The 18,056-nt window shown below is 43.4% G+C and overlaps 1 protein-coding gene across 1 annotated transcript in view; it reads left to right on the plus strand.

The window, feature by feature from the left end:
- The first annotated feature begins 44 nt into the window (after nt 1–44).
- Nucleotides 45–18,056, plus strand: part of Rnf115 (ring finger protein 115) — a 64,648-nt gene continuing 46,636 nt past the window's right edge. Inside the window, exon 1 of the mRNA XM_038311748.1 lies at nt 45–314. Coding sequence (XP_038167676.1) covers nt 213–314 — 102 coding nt within the window. The 5' untranslated portion in view covers nt 45–212. The remainder of the gene's footprint in view (nt 315–18,056) is intronic.

Genomic DNA, 18,056 nt, shown 5'->3' on the forward strand with positions numbered 1-18,056 from the left:
CTCCGGGAGGCGGGCCTCGGGTCGCGCGGCCGCTGGCGGGCGGGTCTCTCGGGGCCAGGCGGACTCACGTGACCCTTGCGGGCCCTGGAGCGGCCGGCCGCACAGAGGAGGCGGCGACGGCGGCGGCGGCGGCGGCCACCGCAGCCCGGGAGGTAGCGGCCTGGGGAGGGACCACCGGCCGCCCTTTCGGACATCTGCGGCGGAGGCGAAACATGGCGGAGGCCTCGGCGGCGGGGGCGGACGCGGCCTCCGCTGTCGCCGCGCACCGTTTCTTCTGCCACTTTTGTAAGGGCGAGGTCAGCCCCAAACTACCGGTAAGAGCCCCGTGTGTCCCGCCCGCCGGCGACGCGTAGATCCTTGGCCCCGTAGGCTGGTAACTGAACCTGGGGCTGCCTTGCAGACCCGTGATTCCCCTGACACCGGTGTCCTCGGTACCTGCTGCCCGCTGTCGCCCTGCACCGGCAGCAAATGCTAGGCGTCAGGGCCCCGGTCGGTCACTCCTGCCTAGCCCTCATTTCCGCGGCCGCTCCAACCTGCCCCTTATTTCGCTTCCGCCCTTCAACACCACCCCCATCTTTTTGTCTTCCCCGGTGAATTCTCCGTTAAGTCTCCGCTCAGTTTGCTTGCGGTCCCCTCCCCTGTCTCCTTTCCGCGATGACCTATCCCCCCCTCCCCCAATACTCTTTTCGCGGTTGGGTCTCACCTTCCTCTCCCTCTTTCCCCACTACTTCTCAACCAGATCCTCCCCCTTCCGCATCCTCAGACAAAATAGCGGACTGCCGAGGATTCCCTAATAGGTGGCGACGAAGTGCGGAAAGAGGAGGTTTGGAAAGGAGCAGGGAAGAGGGAGGTTGTGTTCTTCAGTGTTCTGTGGGTTCTTGTGAAAGTGAAAATAGCGGTGTACCAATGACTTGCAGACCGTCTGCGCTCCCTGTTGCTATCGAAGGAAATGGCTTTAGGAAGAAAGCAGGACGTACTGTTTCTACTTAGTTTATTTTAGATGTCACGCTACCAGTGTCTTTAGCTCCACTTCCCCAGCCCACCTCTTCATTCTTTCTGTTCAGAAAAAAAAAAAAAAATACAGAACATAATGTTGGGGGCTGCTTTCCTCTGCTATAAAATTGGTTCTCAGCCGGGCGGTGGTGGCGCACTCCTTTAATCCCAGCACTCGGTCTGCAGAGGCAGACGGATCTCTGTGAGTTCGAGGCCAGCCTGGTCTTCAGAGCGAGTTCTAGGACAGGATCCAGTGCTACAGAGAAACCCTGTCTTGAAAAATGAAAAAAAAAAAAAAAAAACTGGTTCTCACTGGTTTCTGCCTGGCTGTCAGTCAATAGGTCAGGCTACGGTTTGAGAAGAAAACGCGTCCGCAGCATGCTAGCTCGAGCTAGCATCCATAAACCAGAAGAAGCTCCTTTGAGTTAGAGTGTAGTACTGTGGAGAGATTGGCAAGGTGTTAATCATGCTTTTGACTAATTGTCTTTGTAAGAATTATAGTTCTTTTTTCTTGGAGGTTGTCGAGGTTCCTTCTTAAAATGGGTGGCTATGTTATAATTTATATTTATGGTGTCTTTAGTACACTCTTTTTGTTTGTTTGCTTTTTGCATCAGGGTTTTACCGTGTAGTTCTCGCTGCCCTGGAACTTGCTATTCAGACCAGGCTGGCCTCTAACTCCCAGGGATCCACCCGTCTCTGCCATGTTCTGGGATTAAAAGTGTGTACCACTGCACCTCGCTTTACTAAGTTTATGTTTCTATCTTATTTCTTAGCACAAATGGAGTCCAGTGAATAAGGACTTCACTTAAAAGTTGTGCTATTGAGGCAATGAAGACATTTCCTGTCTTGCTTGTTCCACCCCCAACTTCATAATTAGCTACGTCTACTGCTGACTGGTTTCACTTGCTGCCTTTGCTGTATGCTGATGTGCTGTCTGCCATAGTTCAGTTTGGGAAAGAATGGATATCTTATTTTTCCCGGCAGATACTAGAACTCTTACTACAGAGAAGGAGTCTGGAATTCAGCCACTGTGTGTGTAATACTGATGACATGTTATTGAATGTGATTGATGCCTTGTTAAGACATTACAACGTTAGCCTTTGGATCTGTAAGTGCATTCACCAATTTGCCTTTCAGAGTGAGAAGACATACTATCTAAATGTCTTTCTTTTGATTACCTGAAGTCTTTACTTCAAAGAGATGATTTAAAAGCTTTTTAGGTATTTTTTCCTAAGCATTAGCTAGATGCATGATCATCTTTGTTGGTGTTTTTACTCTGATTTATTGCTTGTTAGACCTGACTTGTAAATTGAAGCTTATCAGTGTTTAATATAACCAAATGCTGTCTGCATACAGTGTTCTCTGCTGGATGCCCTAGAGTTGAGGTGAAAGCATATGTGGTTCTTGTTCTTAAGGACCACAGTTTATTTTTTTTTTTGTTGTTGTTGTTCTGAAGGCCAAGGCGAACGTGGAAATACTAGCAGTCATGCATTGCTTAAGGATGGGGACACATTCTGAGAATTAGAGTGTTTTCATGTGTGTGCAACCTTTGCGGAGTTTACTTAGATAAACTAAAGTGCATTGTGGTCTTGAGGACTGAATCAGACCTTAATACATGCTAGGCAGGTAATGTTTACTGCTGAACTGTCTTAAGGTATTTATTTATTTATTTATTTATTTATTTCTTCTTATATAGATAGCTCTGGCTAGTTTTGAACTCAAGAACTTCCTGCCTAAGCCTCCTGTTACTGGAATTACCCCCATCTCAGCAACATGATTGTTTTGTTGTTGTTTTCATTTTGTTTTTGGAGACAGGGTTTCTCTGTGTAGCCCTGGCTGTCTTGGAACTTGCTCTGTAGACCTAGCTATCCTCTAACTCAGAGATCCACCTGCTTCTGCCTCCTGAGTGATGGGTTTAAAGTCATGTGCCACCACCAGGCTAGCAACATGTTTCTTAATGGAACTATCTTGTATTGTCTATCTGAAGTCAGGGATTCACGGAAAGGTCATATAATGCATGACAGCAAAGCAAACGAGGACAGATCCTATGTGGTTTCAGTTTTAGAGAGGAAGATAAGGTTGCATTGGTGTTATTGAAGGACTATTACAGATGAGGTGGAGTTGAACGAGTTTTGAAGGACAGGTCAAATTTAGCTTGAGAATATGCAAGACTGGAAGATAACACATGAAAGTATGGGTTGAGGAAGAAAGGAGACTATCGAGTAAATCTTTGTTGTCTTTAGATGACAGAATGTAGTTATGGGGTACATGATGTTTAATATACGTCATGGAATGGCTAAATCAAACTATTAATTGAGTTTAACATAGAAAAGTACCTCACACTTTTCAGTTTTTATTATCTTGTTTCTTGTGTGTGTCCATGGTCATGAATGGGCATCATGGTGCCAGGTTGAAGATCAGAGGACAACTTTTGTCAGCCAGTCCTCTCCTTCCACCGCATGAAGGAAATTTCTAGAAGAAGCTTTTTCCTCTCTACTGGGTTTCTCTGTAGCTTTTGAACCTGTCCCAGAACTTCCTCTGTAGACCAGGCTGGCCTTGAACTCACAGAGATCTACCTGTCTCTGCCTCCTGAGTGCTGGGATTAAAGGCGTGCACCACTACTGTCCGGCTTCCAGAAGCTTTTACTTCATCTGACTGTTCTCTCAAGAGACAATGTGGGGCTGAAACTAATGGCAGTTATACTATATTGAAAGGATAACAGGCTGGAGAGATGGATTAGCGGTTGCGATCACTGGATGCTTTTCCAGAGGACCTGGGTTCAGTTCCCAGCACCCACATGTTCACGGCTGTCTGTGGCTCCAGTTCCAGGGGATCTGACACCTTTACACCAGTGCACATAAAATAAATTTTAAAAAAAGGAGAAGAAATGATGACTGGACAGAATCCCACAGAGGGCTGTATGCTCTGTCCCCACATGCTACCACCCTCCCCCAATCTCCTTTAAATAGAAGTTTTATAAGGTTGAATCTAGTAGTGATAATTATACAGTAGAGTAACCTGCTTTGGGTATTGATAAGACTTGTGTAATTCTTAAGTGTTTCATGGAAATCAGGGCATTTCTCAAATCCAGATGACAGACAAGTCTAATTAAAGACTGCTTACCCCTGGCTCAGCCGAAAGGGACTGGTGGGTTTCTCACTTCCTAGTTCTTTGTTATGCCATCTTCTTTGATCTAATAAATTTCCTTCTTTTAAGTAAGTAATGTCTCATTTGGTCTTTACCAGCTACTTACGCAGGGCAGCTATTAATCATTGTGTGTACTTACAGTGGTTCCAGTGTAGGAAAACAATCTGATCATCATGTAATAAAGGTAGTAGCTAAGTGGTAGATTTCTTCAAGAATTTATACTACTAAACTGGAGGAAAAGTTAGCGATTTGAGATGTTTCAAAGATGCTAATCATTAAATTACTTTTCTGTTATCTTTGACTTAATATCTGTAATGTCTAGATGATTAGTATCTATCAGTTAAATAATTTTGACTGAATAAGAGATAATGATGTTTTGAGAACTTTTTTATATTTTGTTTAAAAATTGCTTTAAATTTGTTTATTTTGTGTATATGTGTGTATCAGTGTGCTCATGCCGTGTGTGTGTGTGTGTATCTATCTGTGCTTATGCTGTGACACGTGTGGAGATAAGAGGACAACTTGTAGGAGTTGGTTTTCTCCTTCTGTTTTACAGGTCCTGGGGCTTGATCTCAGGTTGTCAGGCTTGGTGGCAAGTGCCTTTGTACTTTGAACAATCTTGCTGACCCATAGTTTGTTTTTTTGAGAGAGAGTTTCATGTAGCTAGGCTGCTTCCAAATTCACTGTGTAGTGGAGGGTGGCTTGGAACTCCTGATTCTCTTATCTCCTGCTTGGATTAGAGAAGTACTACCTCCACTACCACACCATGCTCTTTTGAGATCTTTAAGAAGCTATAATGGAGTCTGGGGATGTGGCTCAGTGGCAGAGCTCCTTCCTGCCTTGCATGTGAAAGGCTTTGGGTCCAATCCCTAGTAACTTTAGTTGGGCATTGTGCTGCGGCCCGTCTGTAATCCCAGCACTTGGAAGTAGAACAGGAGGATTAGGAAGTCCAGGTCATTCTTTGCTATATATGAGTTCAAGGCCAGCCTGGGACACGTGATCCTGTCCAAAAAAAAAAAAAAAAAAGGTTCTAGTGATATAAAATACAGTACTGTGGGGCTGGAGAGATGGCTCAGCGGTTAAGAGCATTGCCTGCTCTTCCAAAGGTCCTGAGTTCAATTCCCAGCAACCACATGGTGGCTCACAACCATCTGTAATGGGGTCTGGTGCCCTCTTCTGGCTTTCAGGCATACACGCAGAAAGAATATTGTATACATAATAAATAAATAAATATTTGAAAAAAATTATTAAAAAAAATACAGTACTGTGCTTGACCATAAAGTGTCAGCAAGTGTTTCATGTAAGATCAAGAAAGAACATTGTTTAATTTTATTTAAAAATGTATTTATCTTGTGTGTGTGTGTGTGTGTGAGAGAGAGAGAGAGAGAGAGAGAGAGAGAGAGAGAGAGAGAGAGAGAGAGAGGTGTATATGGGCATGCACATCTTGGCACCTGTGTGAAGGTTTGTGGACAACTTTCAGGAGCTAGTTCTCTCATTCTACTGTGGGTTTCAGGGATTGAATTCTGATCATCAGGCTTGTGTGGCTTCAAACTGACTGAACTCAGGATAACCTTGACCTTCAGGTCCTAGTGCTGGGTGTTGGAATCATAGATGTGAGATCCATTCTACTTATTTCAGACAGTGTTTGACTCTGTAGTCCAGGTCGGTCCAGAACTCATTATCTCAGTATGGATCTTAGGCCGCCTTGAACTCTTGTGTTAGGATTACAGGTATGAACTGCCATGCCTAGCAAATTTGTATTTTTAAGGGTGCGAGATTAGTTATAGCCTCAAAATTCAGATTAGCACATATGTACATATTAGGGAATTTTGTAGGACTTTCTCAGTATGAGGAAGGACAAAAACCCCTTAAGCTTATTGCAGGCAAAGTCCCTTTGGGAGCATAAATGCTGACAGGATGCTGACTAACACTTTGTGTTTCTTTATGTTTAGGTGACTTTTTAATGACCTTTGTTTTGTTCAGGTTCATGCAGCCAGCTTGTGAGGAGAGCTGGGTTATTTCTTTTTCTGGATTGTCAAATTAGAAGGAACTTAATAATAAGTGTGCATTTTATCTTTTCACAGTTTAGTTTTAAGAAATAAAAGAAAGATATAGCAAGCACAGTGGAGTTTGCGGGTCATTTTGCTCTTCAGGGATCATTTAGCAATCTGTAGACATTTTTGATTTTTACAGCTGAGGGCTGAGGGAGGACGGCAGCTGTCATTTGGAAAGCAGCAGAGAGAACTGCTGGTAAACCTGCTGTAGGCCCAATGTCAAGAATGCTAAGGTTGTGAAAAACCCTGGTAATGAACAAAAGAATGAATCCATGGGCATTGTCTTTGTGTGCTAGTGGTGCTTAAGGTTTTGTTCCAGGGTAGTTTTTAATTTATAACTTTGGGATCTTGATCTGAGAATTTTCAGAAGATAATTGAGACAGTATAATTTTAGCCAAAGCCCTCATGGGAAAGGATTGTTTAGAACAGTGACTAGAGCTGGAGCTGGTGGCTGCCATTTCATCAGAGCAGATCTTTTGGGCTCACTTTCTCTGTGGTTAGCGAGACCACAGGTATTAGATTACTCACCTAAGGTTACACACTGTAACCTAAAAGTGTCCAATTTTTTTGTTGGTTGGAAATTTAGTAACAGTGTATGTAATTTAGAAAAAACCGTTGGGATTTCAGTCTGAAAACAAAAGGAAAGATATAACAATCCTAACATTTCCAGTAACTCACCTTGATATTGTTCTCTTTTGACTCTCTTGCACACTTTTGAGGTGTTTCATATGCATAGATGATCACATTCATGAGCTGTTAGTTTCTTTTTTTTTAAATATATTTATTTATTTATTATGTATACAATATTCTGTCTGTGTGTATGCCCGCAGGCCAGAAGAGGGCACCAGACCCCATTACAGATGGTTGTGAGCCACCACGTGGTTGCTGGGAATTGAACTCAGGACCTTTGGAAGAGCAGGCAATGCTCTTAACCGCTGAGCCATCTCTCCAGCCCCAAGCTGTTAGTTTCTTTAAACTCTTCATTGAATGGGTGAATTGAAGTTATCAGTGTTCCTTCTAACACTTATCTTTTCTGGGATATAAAGTGAATTTAAGGATACCCATTAGAAGCTGGAGTTAGAAGCTGCTAAGGGGGTCTTTCCTCTACCTGGATGGTAATCGTGAGAGGCAAGCAGCTCCAGCAGCTTTTGCATTCCCAAAGTGTCTGATAGATAGCAGCAAGTGGTGGTAGTCCTTAGACAGAAGCACTGGCAAGTGGCACCGCCAGTACTACAGATCCCCATGCTCCTTTGGGTATTGGAATGCTTGGCTCTTCAGGTTGATGTCTGAGACCCTTGGCCCTGAACACTTTCCCAGCTCTCTAGAACTTTTCTGCTAGTTTTTATCTGGTTCCTTAATAGCATTGCCTGCTTCCTACTCCTCCTGTGATCTTTGTCTTCCCTTCCTCTGCCTTGACTGCTCTTAAATTGTTCAGTTACCAGTGACTGTTGCCAGAAGGACTTCAGGCACTAGCTTCTGTTGAGACAGCATTAGGTAGGCAGGGTACATGAAGGGAGCCCTGGATACATACGGAGGCTCTGTCTGGGAACCTGATACAAACAAGATTGTTTAGGTGCAGGTATACCCTCCTGTCAGGACAGGATCCTGGTAGGTGAATGGGATTCCAGATAAAATCCCATGGGCAACATAGTATGGATGCATGTCTGTGGGTACAGCTAGTGGGTGGTTCTGATATCTCCACTTTGTTCTTTGCAGGCAGTTCTTTGCCAGGGCCTTTGTCTCTTCTGTTTCTTCAGCCATCAAGTGGTTTTGGGTGCTTTGCCCTGAGAGCCAGACTCAGTCTGCTCAGAAACCAGACGCGGTCCTATTAGCAGCTTGTATAGGAACCCAGCTTTGGAGATCAGAAGCTGCTTGGAGCTCAGAGGTTAAGGTCAAGGTCAACCTGGGAGTACAGGCAGCACATAGGTACAAGCTGTACTTCAGGCTTGGTGCCAATTGTGTTGGTGCAGCTGCCAGGCACTAGGCAGCTTTTACTGTACCCAGCAATTGGTTTTGTCCATTGCTGCTTGTCTCTGCTGCTTTCCCATTTGCAGCTGAGCTTGCACCAATCAATAGAGCTAATTTTTAGATCTAATATTGGAACACTAGAGTGAGTTTGTATGTAGTCTAGGAAATGGTTTTACCAGTCACAGCTGTTTGTTTGGCAGATCTCACCTTTCAGCATGGACCACAGTCATTAATGCCCACGTTTTGACCCAATCATCAGTCAAAGTACTGTGTGACTGACAGTGCTCAAGGCAATTTGGGCAGTAAGAGTAGTAAAAATGACTTATTAGTGAATGAGATTGTCCTGTCCCTAGTGTTATTGCTTATTTGCAGGAAATCAAACATAAGAATTTACAGAACTTAACAAATTCTGGAAGCAATCCTAACAGAGTTCGAAAGCACTTAAAAGTGCCGTGTACCTGCCCAGTGCCCAGAGAGAAGGGTCTCTTAGGAATGGAGCAGTGCAGTCCTGATTGAAAGGCAGCACATGAGCACTGCAGATAAAGAGAGCTTTGAGAGGAGGGGAGGGGAGGGGAGGGGAGGGGAGGGGAGGGGAGGGGAGGGGGGGAGGGACGGAGGGAGGGAGGGAGAGAGAGAGAGAGAGAGAGAGAGAGAGAGAGAGAGAGAGAGAGAGAGGACCTTTATTAAGGTAGAAATACTTTAGATTGTTTTTAGAGTTTCAAATATTTAAATTTGCTGGGTGGTGGTGGCGCACGCCTTTAATCCCAGCACTCAGGAGGCAGAAACAGGCGGATCTTTGTGAGTTTGAGGTTAACCTGGTCTACAGAGCGAGTTCCAGGAGGACAGGTTTCAAAGCTACACAGTGAAACACTGTCTCAAAATTAAAAAAAAAGCACCCAAGCTCCCATCAAAACAAACAAGCAAACAAAAAACAAAAGGCAAATCATATATTTAAGTTAGCTGCTGAAAATTTTATTTATTTATTTTTTTCTTTTCCGGGTGGTGGTGGTACACACCTTTAATCCTAGCACTTTGGGAGGCAGAGGATCTAAGTTCAAGGCCAGCCTGGTCTACAAAGAAAGTTCTAGGACAACCAGGACTGTTACACAGAAAAACTTTGTCTTAAAAAACAAATAAGCAAAAACCAAAAAAAAATTAATTTATTTCTTCATTTGTTAGTAACTCAGCTTTAAAATTACATTTACTTTTCTTTTTTTTTTTTTTTTTTTTTTTTTTTTGGTTTTTCGAGACAGGGTTTCTCTGCAGCTTTTTTAGAGCCTGTCCTGGAACTAGCTCTTGTAGACCAGGCTGGCCTCGAACTCACAGAGATCCGCCTGCCTCTGCCTCCCGAGTGCTGGGATTAAAGGCGTGCGCCACCACCGCCCGGCTACATTTACTTTTATACACATAAAAGTGTGTGTTCACATCAGACAGAGGTCTGATCTCCAATATATACAAAGGACTCAAGAAATTGGACACCAAAAGATCACATAATCCAATAAAAAAAATGGAGTACAGACCTAAACAGAGAACTCTCAACAAAGGAATCTAAAATGGCTGAAAGACACTTAAGGAAATGTTCAACATCCTTGGTCATCAGAGAAATGCAAATCAAAACAACTCTGAGATTCCATCTTACACCTGTAAGAATGGCCAAAATCAAAAATACTGATGACAACTTATGCTGGAGAGGTTGTGGGGAAAAGGGAACACTTCTGCATTGCTGGTGGGAATACAAGCTGGTACAACTCCTTTGGATGTCAGTGTGGCGATTTCTCAGAAAAGTAGGAAACAACCTTCCTCAAGACCCAATAATACCACTTTTGGGTATATAACCAAAGGATGCTCAATCGTGCCACAAGGATATGTGCTCAACTATGTTCATAGCAGCTTTGTTTGTCATAACCAGAACCTGGAAACAACCTAAATGCCCCTCGATCAAAGAATGGATTAAAAAAAAATGTGGTACATTTACACAATGGAGTACTACACAGCAGAAAAAAGTAACAACAGCTTGAATTTTGCAGGAAAATGGATGGAACTAAGAAACATTATTTTGAGTGAGGTAACCCAGACACAGAAAGACAGTTATCACATGTCACTCATAGGTGGTTTTTAAACATAGGTGGTTTTAAACATAAAGCAAAGAAAGCCAGCCTACAAACCACAATCCCAGAGAACTTTGACAACCATATGGACACTAAGAGAGACTTATATAGATATAATCTACATGGGAAGTAGAACGTAGAAAAAGACAAGATCTCCTGAGTAAATTGGGAGCATGGGCACCTTGGGGGAGGATTGAAGGGGGGAGGGGAGAGTCAGGGAGGGGAGCAGAGAAAAATGTATAGCTCAATAAATATCAATAAAAAATTTAAACATACAAGAAAGTGTATGTTCACATGTGTGTGCACACAAATACATGTTGTGGCACAATTATTGCAGTCTGAGGATAACTTGTAGGAGGAGTTGGTTCTCTTCTTTCACCATGTGGGGCCCAGGGGTAGAACCCACATCATGTGACTTGGTGGCAAGTGTTTTTACCCATGAGCCATCTCACCAGCTCAATAGTTCAAGTTACTTAGTGGTCCCTGGATATATTTGTATGAGCCTGAAGTTTATCAGCTCTCTTGATTTTAAATCAGAAATATTTTTCTTATGTGAAGTATATCTTTGGGCCTTTTATTCCCCAAAGGGACCAGCTAGTTTTGTCTTTCTTGAAAACATATTAAAATTAAATGCAGTGGCACATGTCTATCAGTCCCAGCACTAAAACCCTGGTACTTTGGAGGGTGTGATAGGAGAACTCTGAGTAACACAGATGTGTGGGTTGGAGGACTAAGAATTTGAGGTCAGCTTGGGTTACATAAGGAGACCCTGTTAAAATAAACCAAATCATCAAAACAAAACAAAAGACCAGTAAAACAAATGCTCTGTCTAGACAGATACAGCACTGCTCATTGTCACTGCGATGTATAGAGTTATCTTTGGTTTTGAGATATACCTTGCTATTCATCTGGCTGGCCTAGAATGCCTACATTCCTCTTGCCCCATGTGTGTGTGTGTGTGTGACTCTTTGTTTTTTATCATAGATTTATCTATTTTATATGTATGAGTGTAATGTATGCATGTGCACCATGTATATGTTGCTCTCAGAGCTCAGAAGAGGGTATCAGATCCTCTGAAACTGGACCTTGGGAACTGGAGTTGTGAATGCTTGTGAGCTCATGTATCAGAATAAGCCTGGAATACAGCAGGCTCTAATAAAGTCACTGAAAAAAAGGCAGAAACTGTTTTACTACTGTTAGTTTAGTAGTGCCTATGCTGCTATTACCAACTGCAAGTTAAGTTCATAGTGCTAAACTCCATAAATAAAAACTGTGACTGTGTGGATGTGTGTGTCCTCAAAAACAAAAACAACCCACAACCTATCAGACTTGGTGTAAATCTGCAACTCTCTGCTTGCCTGCCTGCCTGCCTGCCTGCCTGCCTGCCTGCCTGCCTGCCTGCCTGCCTCCCTCCCTCCCTCCCTCCCTCCCTCCCTCCCTCTCTCTCTCTCTCTCTCTCTCTCTCTCTCTCTCTCTCTCTCATTGGTTCTTTGGGAATTTCACATCATGCACCCCAATCCCAGTCTCTTTGTATTCACCCCTCACTCTTGTAGAAAAGCTAAAAAAGAATAAAAGTAAATAATGAAAAGAAGAAAAAGAAAAACAGTTTGCTCCTCCGTTTATCTGCCCCCCCCCCCCTTCATTCATCTCAGAGGCACTGGGAACTGCTGCTGTGTACCGTGCAGTAGACCCTTTGTCCAAGCAGCTTTCCTTGCACATGTTTGCTGTGTAAGGAGTTGGTCAGGTTTAAGGCCTCTGACTTTGTAACCATCAGTACTGGACCCCCACTCACACTCCTCTCCGGTGTCCTGCTGTTGCCCCAGTCATGAAGATCCTATGGCTGTGCTTCCTCAGGACCAGTCCCTTCACAGGCTCCAGCAGGCTGTAGATGGGGTGGATGTTGGGGAAGTGCCAACCCAGAGTCCCGGATGTGTACCTGGGTGGCAGCTGAGTTGGTCAGTCCAGGGCTACTGGAACCGTCCCACTCAGGTGCTCATGGTAAGGGGTGAGTGAGCGTTCCCAAATGTGGGGGGGCAGTTCTCCTTTAGGGTGGTGTCGGGGGTCCAGTTCTTGCCTGGATCCTAAGTTATTTCTCTTGACCAGACCCCAACATAAACTATCTCTCTCTGGACCAGTATGGAGGCGCAGGAAAAAAAACACAATTCACATGGCTTTATCGGGAGGGAGATTCTCCGTGATCACTCATGATATCCAGAGTTCACATGCTGAAGAATTCCTCTCATTTTATTCTCCAAACAAGTCTTTATACCAAAACTTAACCGATGGGAAATACATTAGCATTCTGTTTCCTAGGTAACCAGGTGAATGGCTTTTAGTCACCTCTGCATCTACCTCTCTGCTCCGTAAGCTAGCATAGGCTTGAATTAGCATTTCTATCAGGCTTCCTCCAAATTACAAAGAAAGGAGCGAAACAACATCCTGACCTTTTGTTAGGTTAGTGACAGCCTGTCTGGCAGGGTAAGTGACCCATCTCAGGTGTGGCCTATGGCTTTAGAGCCTGGCTGCCATATCATATAGAAATATGGGCCTACATCGTGGGGCCAGCTTTCCCATGCTGGAGTCATCAGTATCCATTATCCCAGGGCTAGGGAGGTTCATTGTCAGCTCTCCTAGGAGGTGGGGTGTGTGATTTTGTGTGTATGTGTGTGTGTGTGTGTGTGTGTGTGTGTGTGTAGGGGCGGGGGCGGGGGGTTGGGAGTGTCACTCCCGACTGGTGAGTGGTGGGGCCAGCTCAGCAGGGCCCTCAGTACTTCAGCACAAGCATGGTTCAATACATGGTTGCATGGGTCCTTCTAGTAACATGGGCAATCGCCATCCACACAGACTCCAGCTGCTGCAGGTTCACGGTTCCAGACCTGATCATTAATAGCAGCTTGGGGCCAGATGTCACCATGGTCCCGGCTGGTAATGCAGGCCTCTCAGCAGCAGCATGGTCCCCCGGCTCCAGCCTGGCCCTGTGTGGTGGTTCAGACCCTGGGCAATCACATGACACCCCCTCCCCCATGGCAACAGGAGCCACATACCTCAATACAGACTCTGGCTGTGGCAGGGCCATGGATCCAGAAATGACCCCTAGCGACATCAACATGGCTCTGGGTGTCAGTGCAGGCCACCCTAATGTGCATGGCTGTAGTGGCAGGATGACCTTTGAGCACCGAAAACTTTAGGAGGGGGAAAAAAAGCACTAACCCGAAGCACAATTAATAAAACCTCAGAGAGAGAAATTGGGTTTCAACCTGAAGATCTGAAAAGCAAAGTAGCCAGCTACTGGCTCTTACCTTGACTTCAATCTGAAATGGTGATCCGACCTCCAGGAATCTCAGAATGAGACTGTGTGTTGAGAGCTGTTTCCTCCAGTGCATCGCTGTGATTAAAGGCATGCCCTGCCCAGTTTCTATGACAACCAGTGTGGCTGCTGGGATTAAAGGTGCCTGTTACCATAACCTAGTCTGTAAAGCTGACCAGTGGGATTGTTTTACTCTCTGATCTTCAGGCAGTCTTTATTTATTAAAATACAATTGAAATGTTACCACACTAACCACTAGCAGTAGGACACAGCGGCTTAATCATGTAATCTCAGCACTGGCAAGGTTACTTAGAGAAATTATGAACAAAAATGAAAGTTTTCTTTTATTCTTTAAATGCATTATGCATTATTGAACATGTTAAAGACTTAGCTTTCCATTTGTTCCTATCTGTGGATTAATGATTTAAACTTTTGGGTATCTTTTGATTATGTATAAGAGAATTTTATTCTATAGTTTTTACACATGGAAAACCTCCAGGTTAATATTGCTGTTTGTTAAGTTTTGTGTCTCCACTCATCTCTGTCTGAGTTGGAAATTATTTATACACACTCTCTTGTTAATGGTAGTAAGCAATCTAGCAATCTTGAAAATGTTTCTTCTTTTTATGGTATTGGGGATCAAATTCCAAGTCTTGCACATGCTAAGCAAGTGCTCTACCACTGTACCCCTCAGCAAAGAAATGTGTTAGGTATGTTCTTTGCCTACCTCTGCCCCCTGAGTGCTGGGATCAAAGGCCTGTGTTCCCTTAACTTTAAAGAGTAAAATTTATTCTTTGAAACTTTCATACATGTATATGATGTGTTTTGGGAGATTTTTTTATCTTTATTGTATGTGTATGGGTATCTTGCCTGCTTATATGTATATGCATCATCTGTGTGCCTGGTGTCCAGGGAGGTCAAAAGAAGGTATCGGATCCCTAGAACTGGAGTTACAGAGAGTTGTTATCGTTCATGTGGATGCTGGGAATTGAACTTGGGTTCTCTGGAAGAGCAATCAGTGCTCTTAACTGCTGAGCCATCTCTTCAATTTCCATATATAATGTATTTAGATCTTATCCACCCACCACTACTTCCCTCCTACTTCCTCCAGGCCCTTTTCCACTGATCTCCCTCTTGACTTCATGTCTATTAATTATTATTATTATTATTATTATTATTATTATTATTATATTGGTAGTAGTTCCCAGAGTGCAATTAGTGCTGACCATATATATACTCATTAGTGTTGGATGTGGGCATCTTACTAGCAGCCACATCTCCAAGGAAAAGTGACTCCTCAGCAGCTACCAGCTGCCAGTGGCTCCCCAGCTCAGAGCGGGATCTCGGGAGTTGTTCCCAGTTCATGCTGGAATTTAATAAAATATATATTTGTTTAAAAATTTCAGTGTGTTTCAGTGTTTTGTCTACATGCATATCTACATACTTCTGAGGTCTGAAGAGAATGTCAGATCCTCTGGAACTGGAGTTATAGAGGCTTGTGAACACTATGTAGGTGCTGGGAACCAAACCAGGTTCTCTCCAAGAGAAGTAAGTGCTCGTAACCACTGAGCCATTGTTCCAGCTCTCATGCCAGGACTTTGACTGGCTGGATCTTGTGCAGGCTTTGTGCAGGCAGTCACAGCTTTTATGAATTGATGCATGTATGTGTTGATGTATGTACGTATGTATGTTCTTTTTTTTTATGAGACATGGTGTCTCTATGTAGCCTTGGCTGTCCTGGAACTTGCTTTGTAGACCAGGCTAGCCTTGAACTTACAGAGATTGCCTGCTTCTGCCTCCCTAGAACTGGGTTCAAAGACATGTGCGCCACACCCAGCCATGTGTTGATGTTATATGTAGAAGACAGCTTTTCTTAGCTCTTCTTTCCATTCTCTCAGTTTTTCCTGCTCACTCTTCCTCCTTGTTCTCTGAGCCTTGGATGGGAGAGGTTTGTTGTTAGTTGTTCTTTTACTCTTTGGGCTTTTTACTCTTTTGGGGGCCCCACCACCCAGCTTCCAGATAAATCACACATAGAATTTTATTCTTTCTTGTAAATGCCTGACCTTTGTTTGGCTTCTTTCTAGCCAGCTTTTCTTAACTTATCCTGTCTACCTTTTCCCTCTGGGCTTTTCCTTTTCTTACTTCTGTGATCTTTCTTTTACTCTTACTCCATGGCTGACCCCTTCCTTTCTTTTTCTCCTTCTATTTATTCTCTCTGCCTGCCAGCCCCTCCTATCCTTTCTCCTGCCTTGCTATTGGCCAGTCAGCTCTTTATTAGACCATCAGGTGTTTTGAATGGGCAAAGTAACACAGCTTCATAGAGTTAAATGCAACATAAAGGGATGTAACACATCTTAGCATCATTAGACAAATGTTCCACAGCATAAACGAATGTAACACATATTAAAATAATATTCTACAACAGAGATTGACACGGATGGCCTCCTGTGACTGAGTACTCATAGTCTTGTTTTCAGCACTTTTATCAGCTTAAGTCTCTGCATTAGCCACTGCCAAAAGCAGCTTTTCCAACCAGGGTTGAGAACAGCACAAATCTGTGGGTATAAATAACACCTATAGGTTCCTCCCTATAGCCTGTGATCTCCTCACCCAGCAACTTTTGACCAAGTTTACAGTACTAGACATAAAATCCCTAGAGCAGGCTTCCAATCCAATCAGAAAATAGTTGGTTACCCCTATAGTCATCAAGCTACTATTGTATCAGTGGGTACAACTTGCTTGATTCTTTTCTCCCCCAGAAGTCCTCGTAGCGCCTTCTAGCACTATGGAATCTAGCCAGCAAGGAGAATTCCCTGGCTAGTTTGAGATTTATTTATTAATTGGGTGTAAACAAAATGGGTGGTATTCAGCAGAAGGGAGTTGCCATTTTGCTATGATAGGCAGCTAACTGCAATGGCTATGGCCTATGTTGTTTAAGATGTCTTTGTGCCTTCCTGATCAATAACTTGTTGGGAGGTATCAAATACCTGGCACTGAGATTCTAATTAAAGTCCTTGTTTTCTGTGAGCAGTATTCATGCAGGGTATCCCTGATCAAATGCCCTTTCAAACACACACACACACACACACACTTACTTCTGAATGTGGCTGACAATTGGGGCAGACTGAGAAGCCAATGATAATGGCACTGGGATTTGTCTCTACTGCATATACTGGCTTTTTGGGATCCTCTTCTATTTGGATGTATACCTTCCTAAGCCCGGATGGAGGGAGGAGGGTCTTGGACTTCCCACAGGGCTGGGTACCCTACCCTCTCTTATGACTGGAGGGTGAGTGAAGAAGCGGGAGGGAAGTGGGAGGAGGGGAGGAAGTGGAAATTTTGACTGGTTTATAAATTTTTATTTATAAAGTAATAAAAAAATTTATGTGTATGAGTGTTATGCCTGCATGTATGTAGGTGTACCATGTGTGTGCTTGGTGCCTGCAGAGGTTAGAAGAGAGCATCATATCCCAGGAACTGAAATTATAGGCAGTTGTGAGCCATCATATGGTGCTAGGAACTGAATGAACCTGGGTCTTCTGAAATATCAGCAGTTGATCTTAATCACTGAGTCATATCTCTGTCCCCATATTATATTTTAAAAATTAGTTTACAAACTATTGGGTTTCCATAAGGCCTCTTTTTATATCTTTAGTTTTGGCTAACCTACTCCCTGCTTTCTCTCATCTACGCCCATCTCCCCTGAAACTTTTAACCTGGAGTATTCCCCTGCTTTTTCATGTCACTGGCTCTACTACTATTTTTCTTTTGGGTTGCAAGACCATAGGTTTCCGTACAGCTTTTTCACAAGTCCTTCATTTTAGGTAAGCCTTCCCCCATCCCCTCATATCCATCACTCCCTATCCTTTTTCTGGAGCCTTTCCGCCCCAGTATTCTCCTTATATACTTTCATTTTACCTATGTTTCACTGCCCCCTCTCTCTTAATGATCGGGCATATTCTTAATAGATTATTTCAGTGAATTTTAATTTTAATTTTTCTTTCTGAGCACTGCTTGGTAAACAGTTTGGAATATATTTTGCTGAGTGAGTTATCAGTTTTAAAAGAAGTTTCCTTTTCTTCTCTCTTTCTCTGTTTTTTTTGTTTGTTTGTTTTTCTTTTCTTTTTTCTTTTTGAGACAGGGTTTCTCTGTGTAACAGCCCTAACTGTCCTGGAACTAGCGCTTGTAGACCAGGCTGGCTCGAACTCACAGAGGTCTACCTGCTTCTGCACTCCGTGTGCTAGGATTAAAGGTGTGCACCACAATCGCCCGACAGAAAGAAGTTTCTTTTTGGCTAAACAGGTTACATTTTGTCTCTGGACTGTTATGGTGCATATTAATGTGTAGGTTTTTGCTTTAAAAAAAAAAAACTTCTTTGGGGGTCTGCCATCCAACTCCCAAATAAATATATGGAGACTTATTCTTCTATGAATGCCCTGCTTTAGCTTGGCTTGTTTCTAGCCAGCTTCTCTAACTTAA

This window comes from Arvicola amphibius, chromosome 14, assembly GCF_903992535.2.
Source record: "Arvicola amphibius chromosome 14, mArvAmp1.2, whole genome shotgun sequence".
Classification (NCBI taxonomy): domain Eukaryota; kingdom Metazoa; phylum Chordata; class Mammalia; order Rodentia; family Cricetidae; genus Arvicola; species Arvicola amphibius.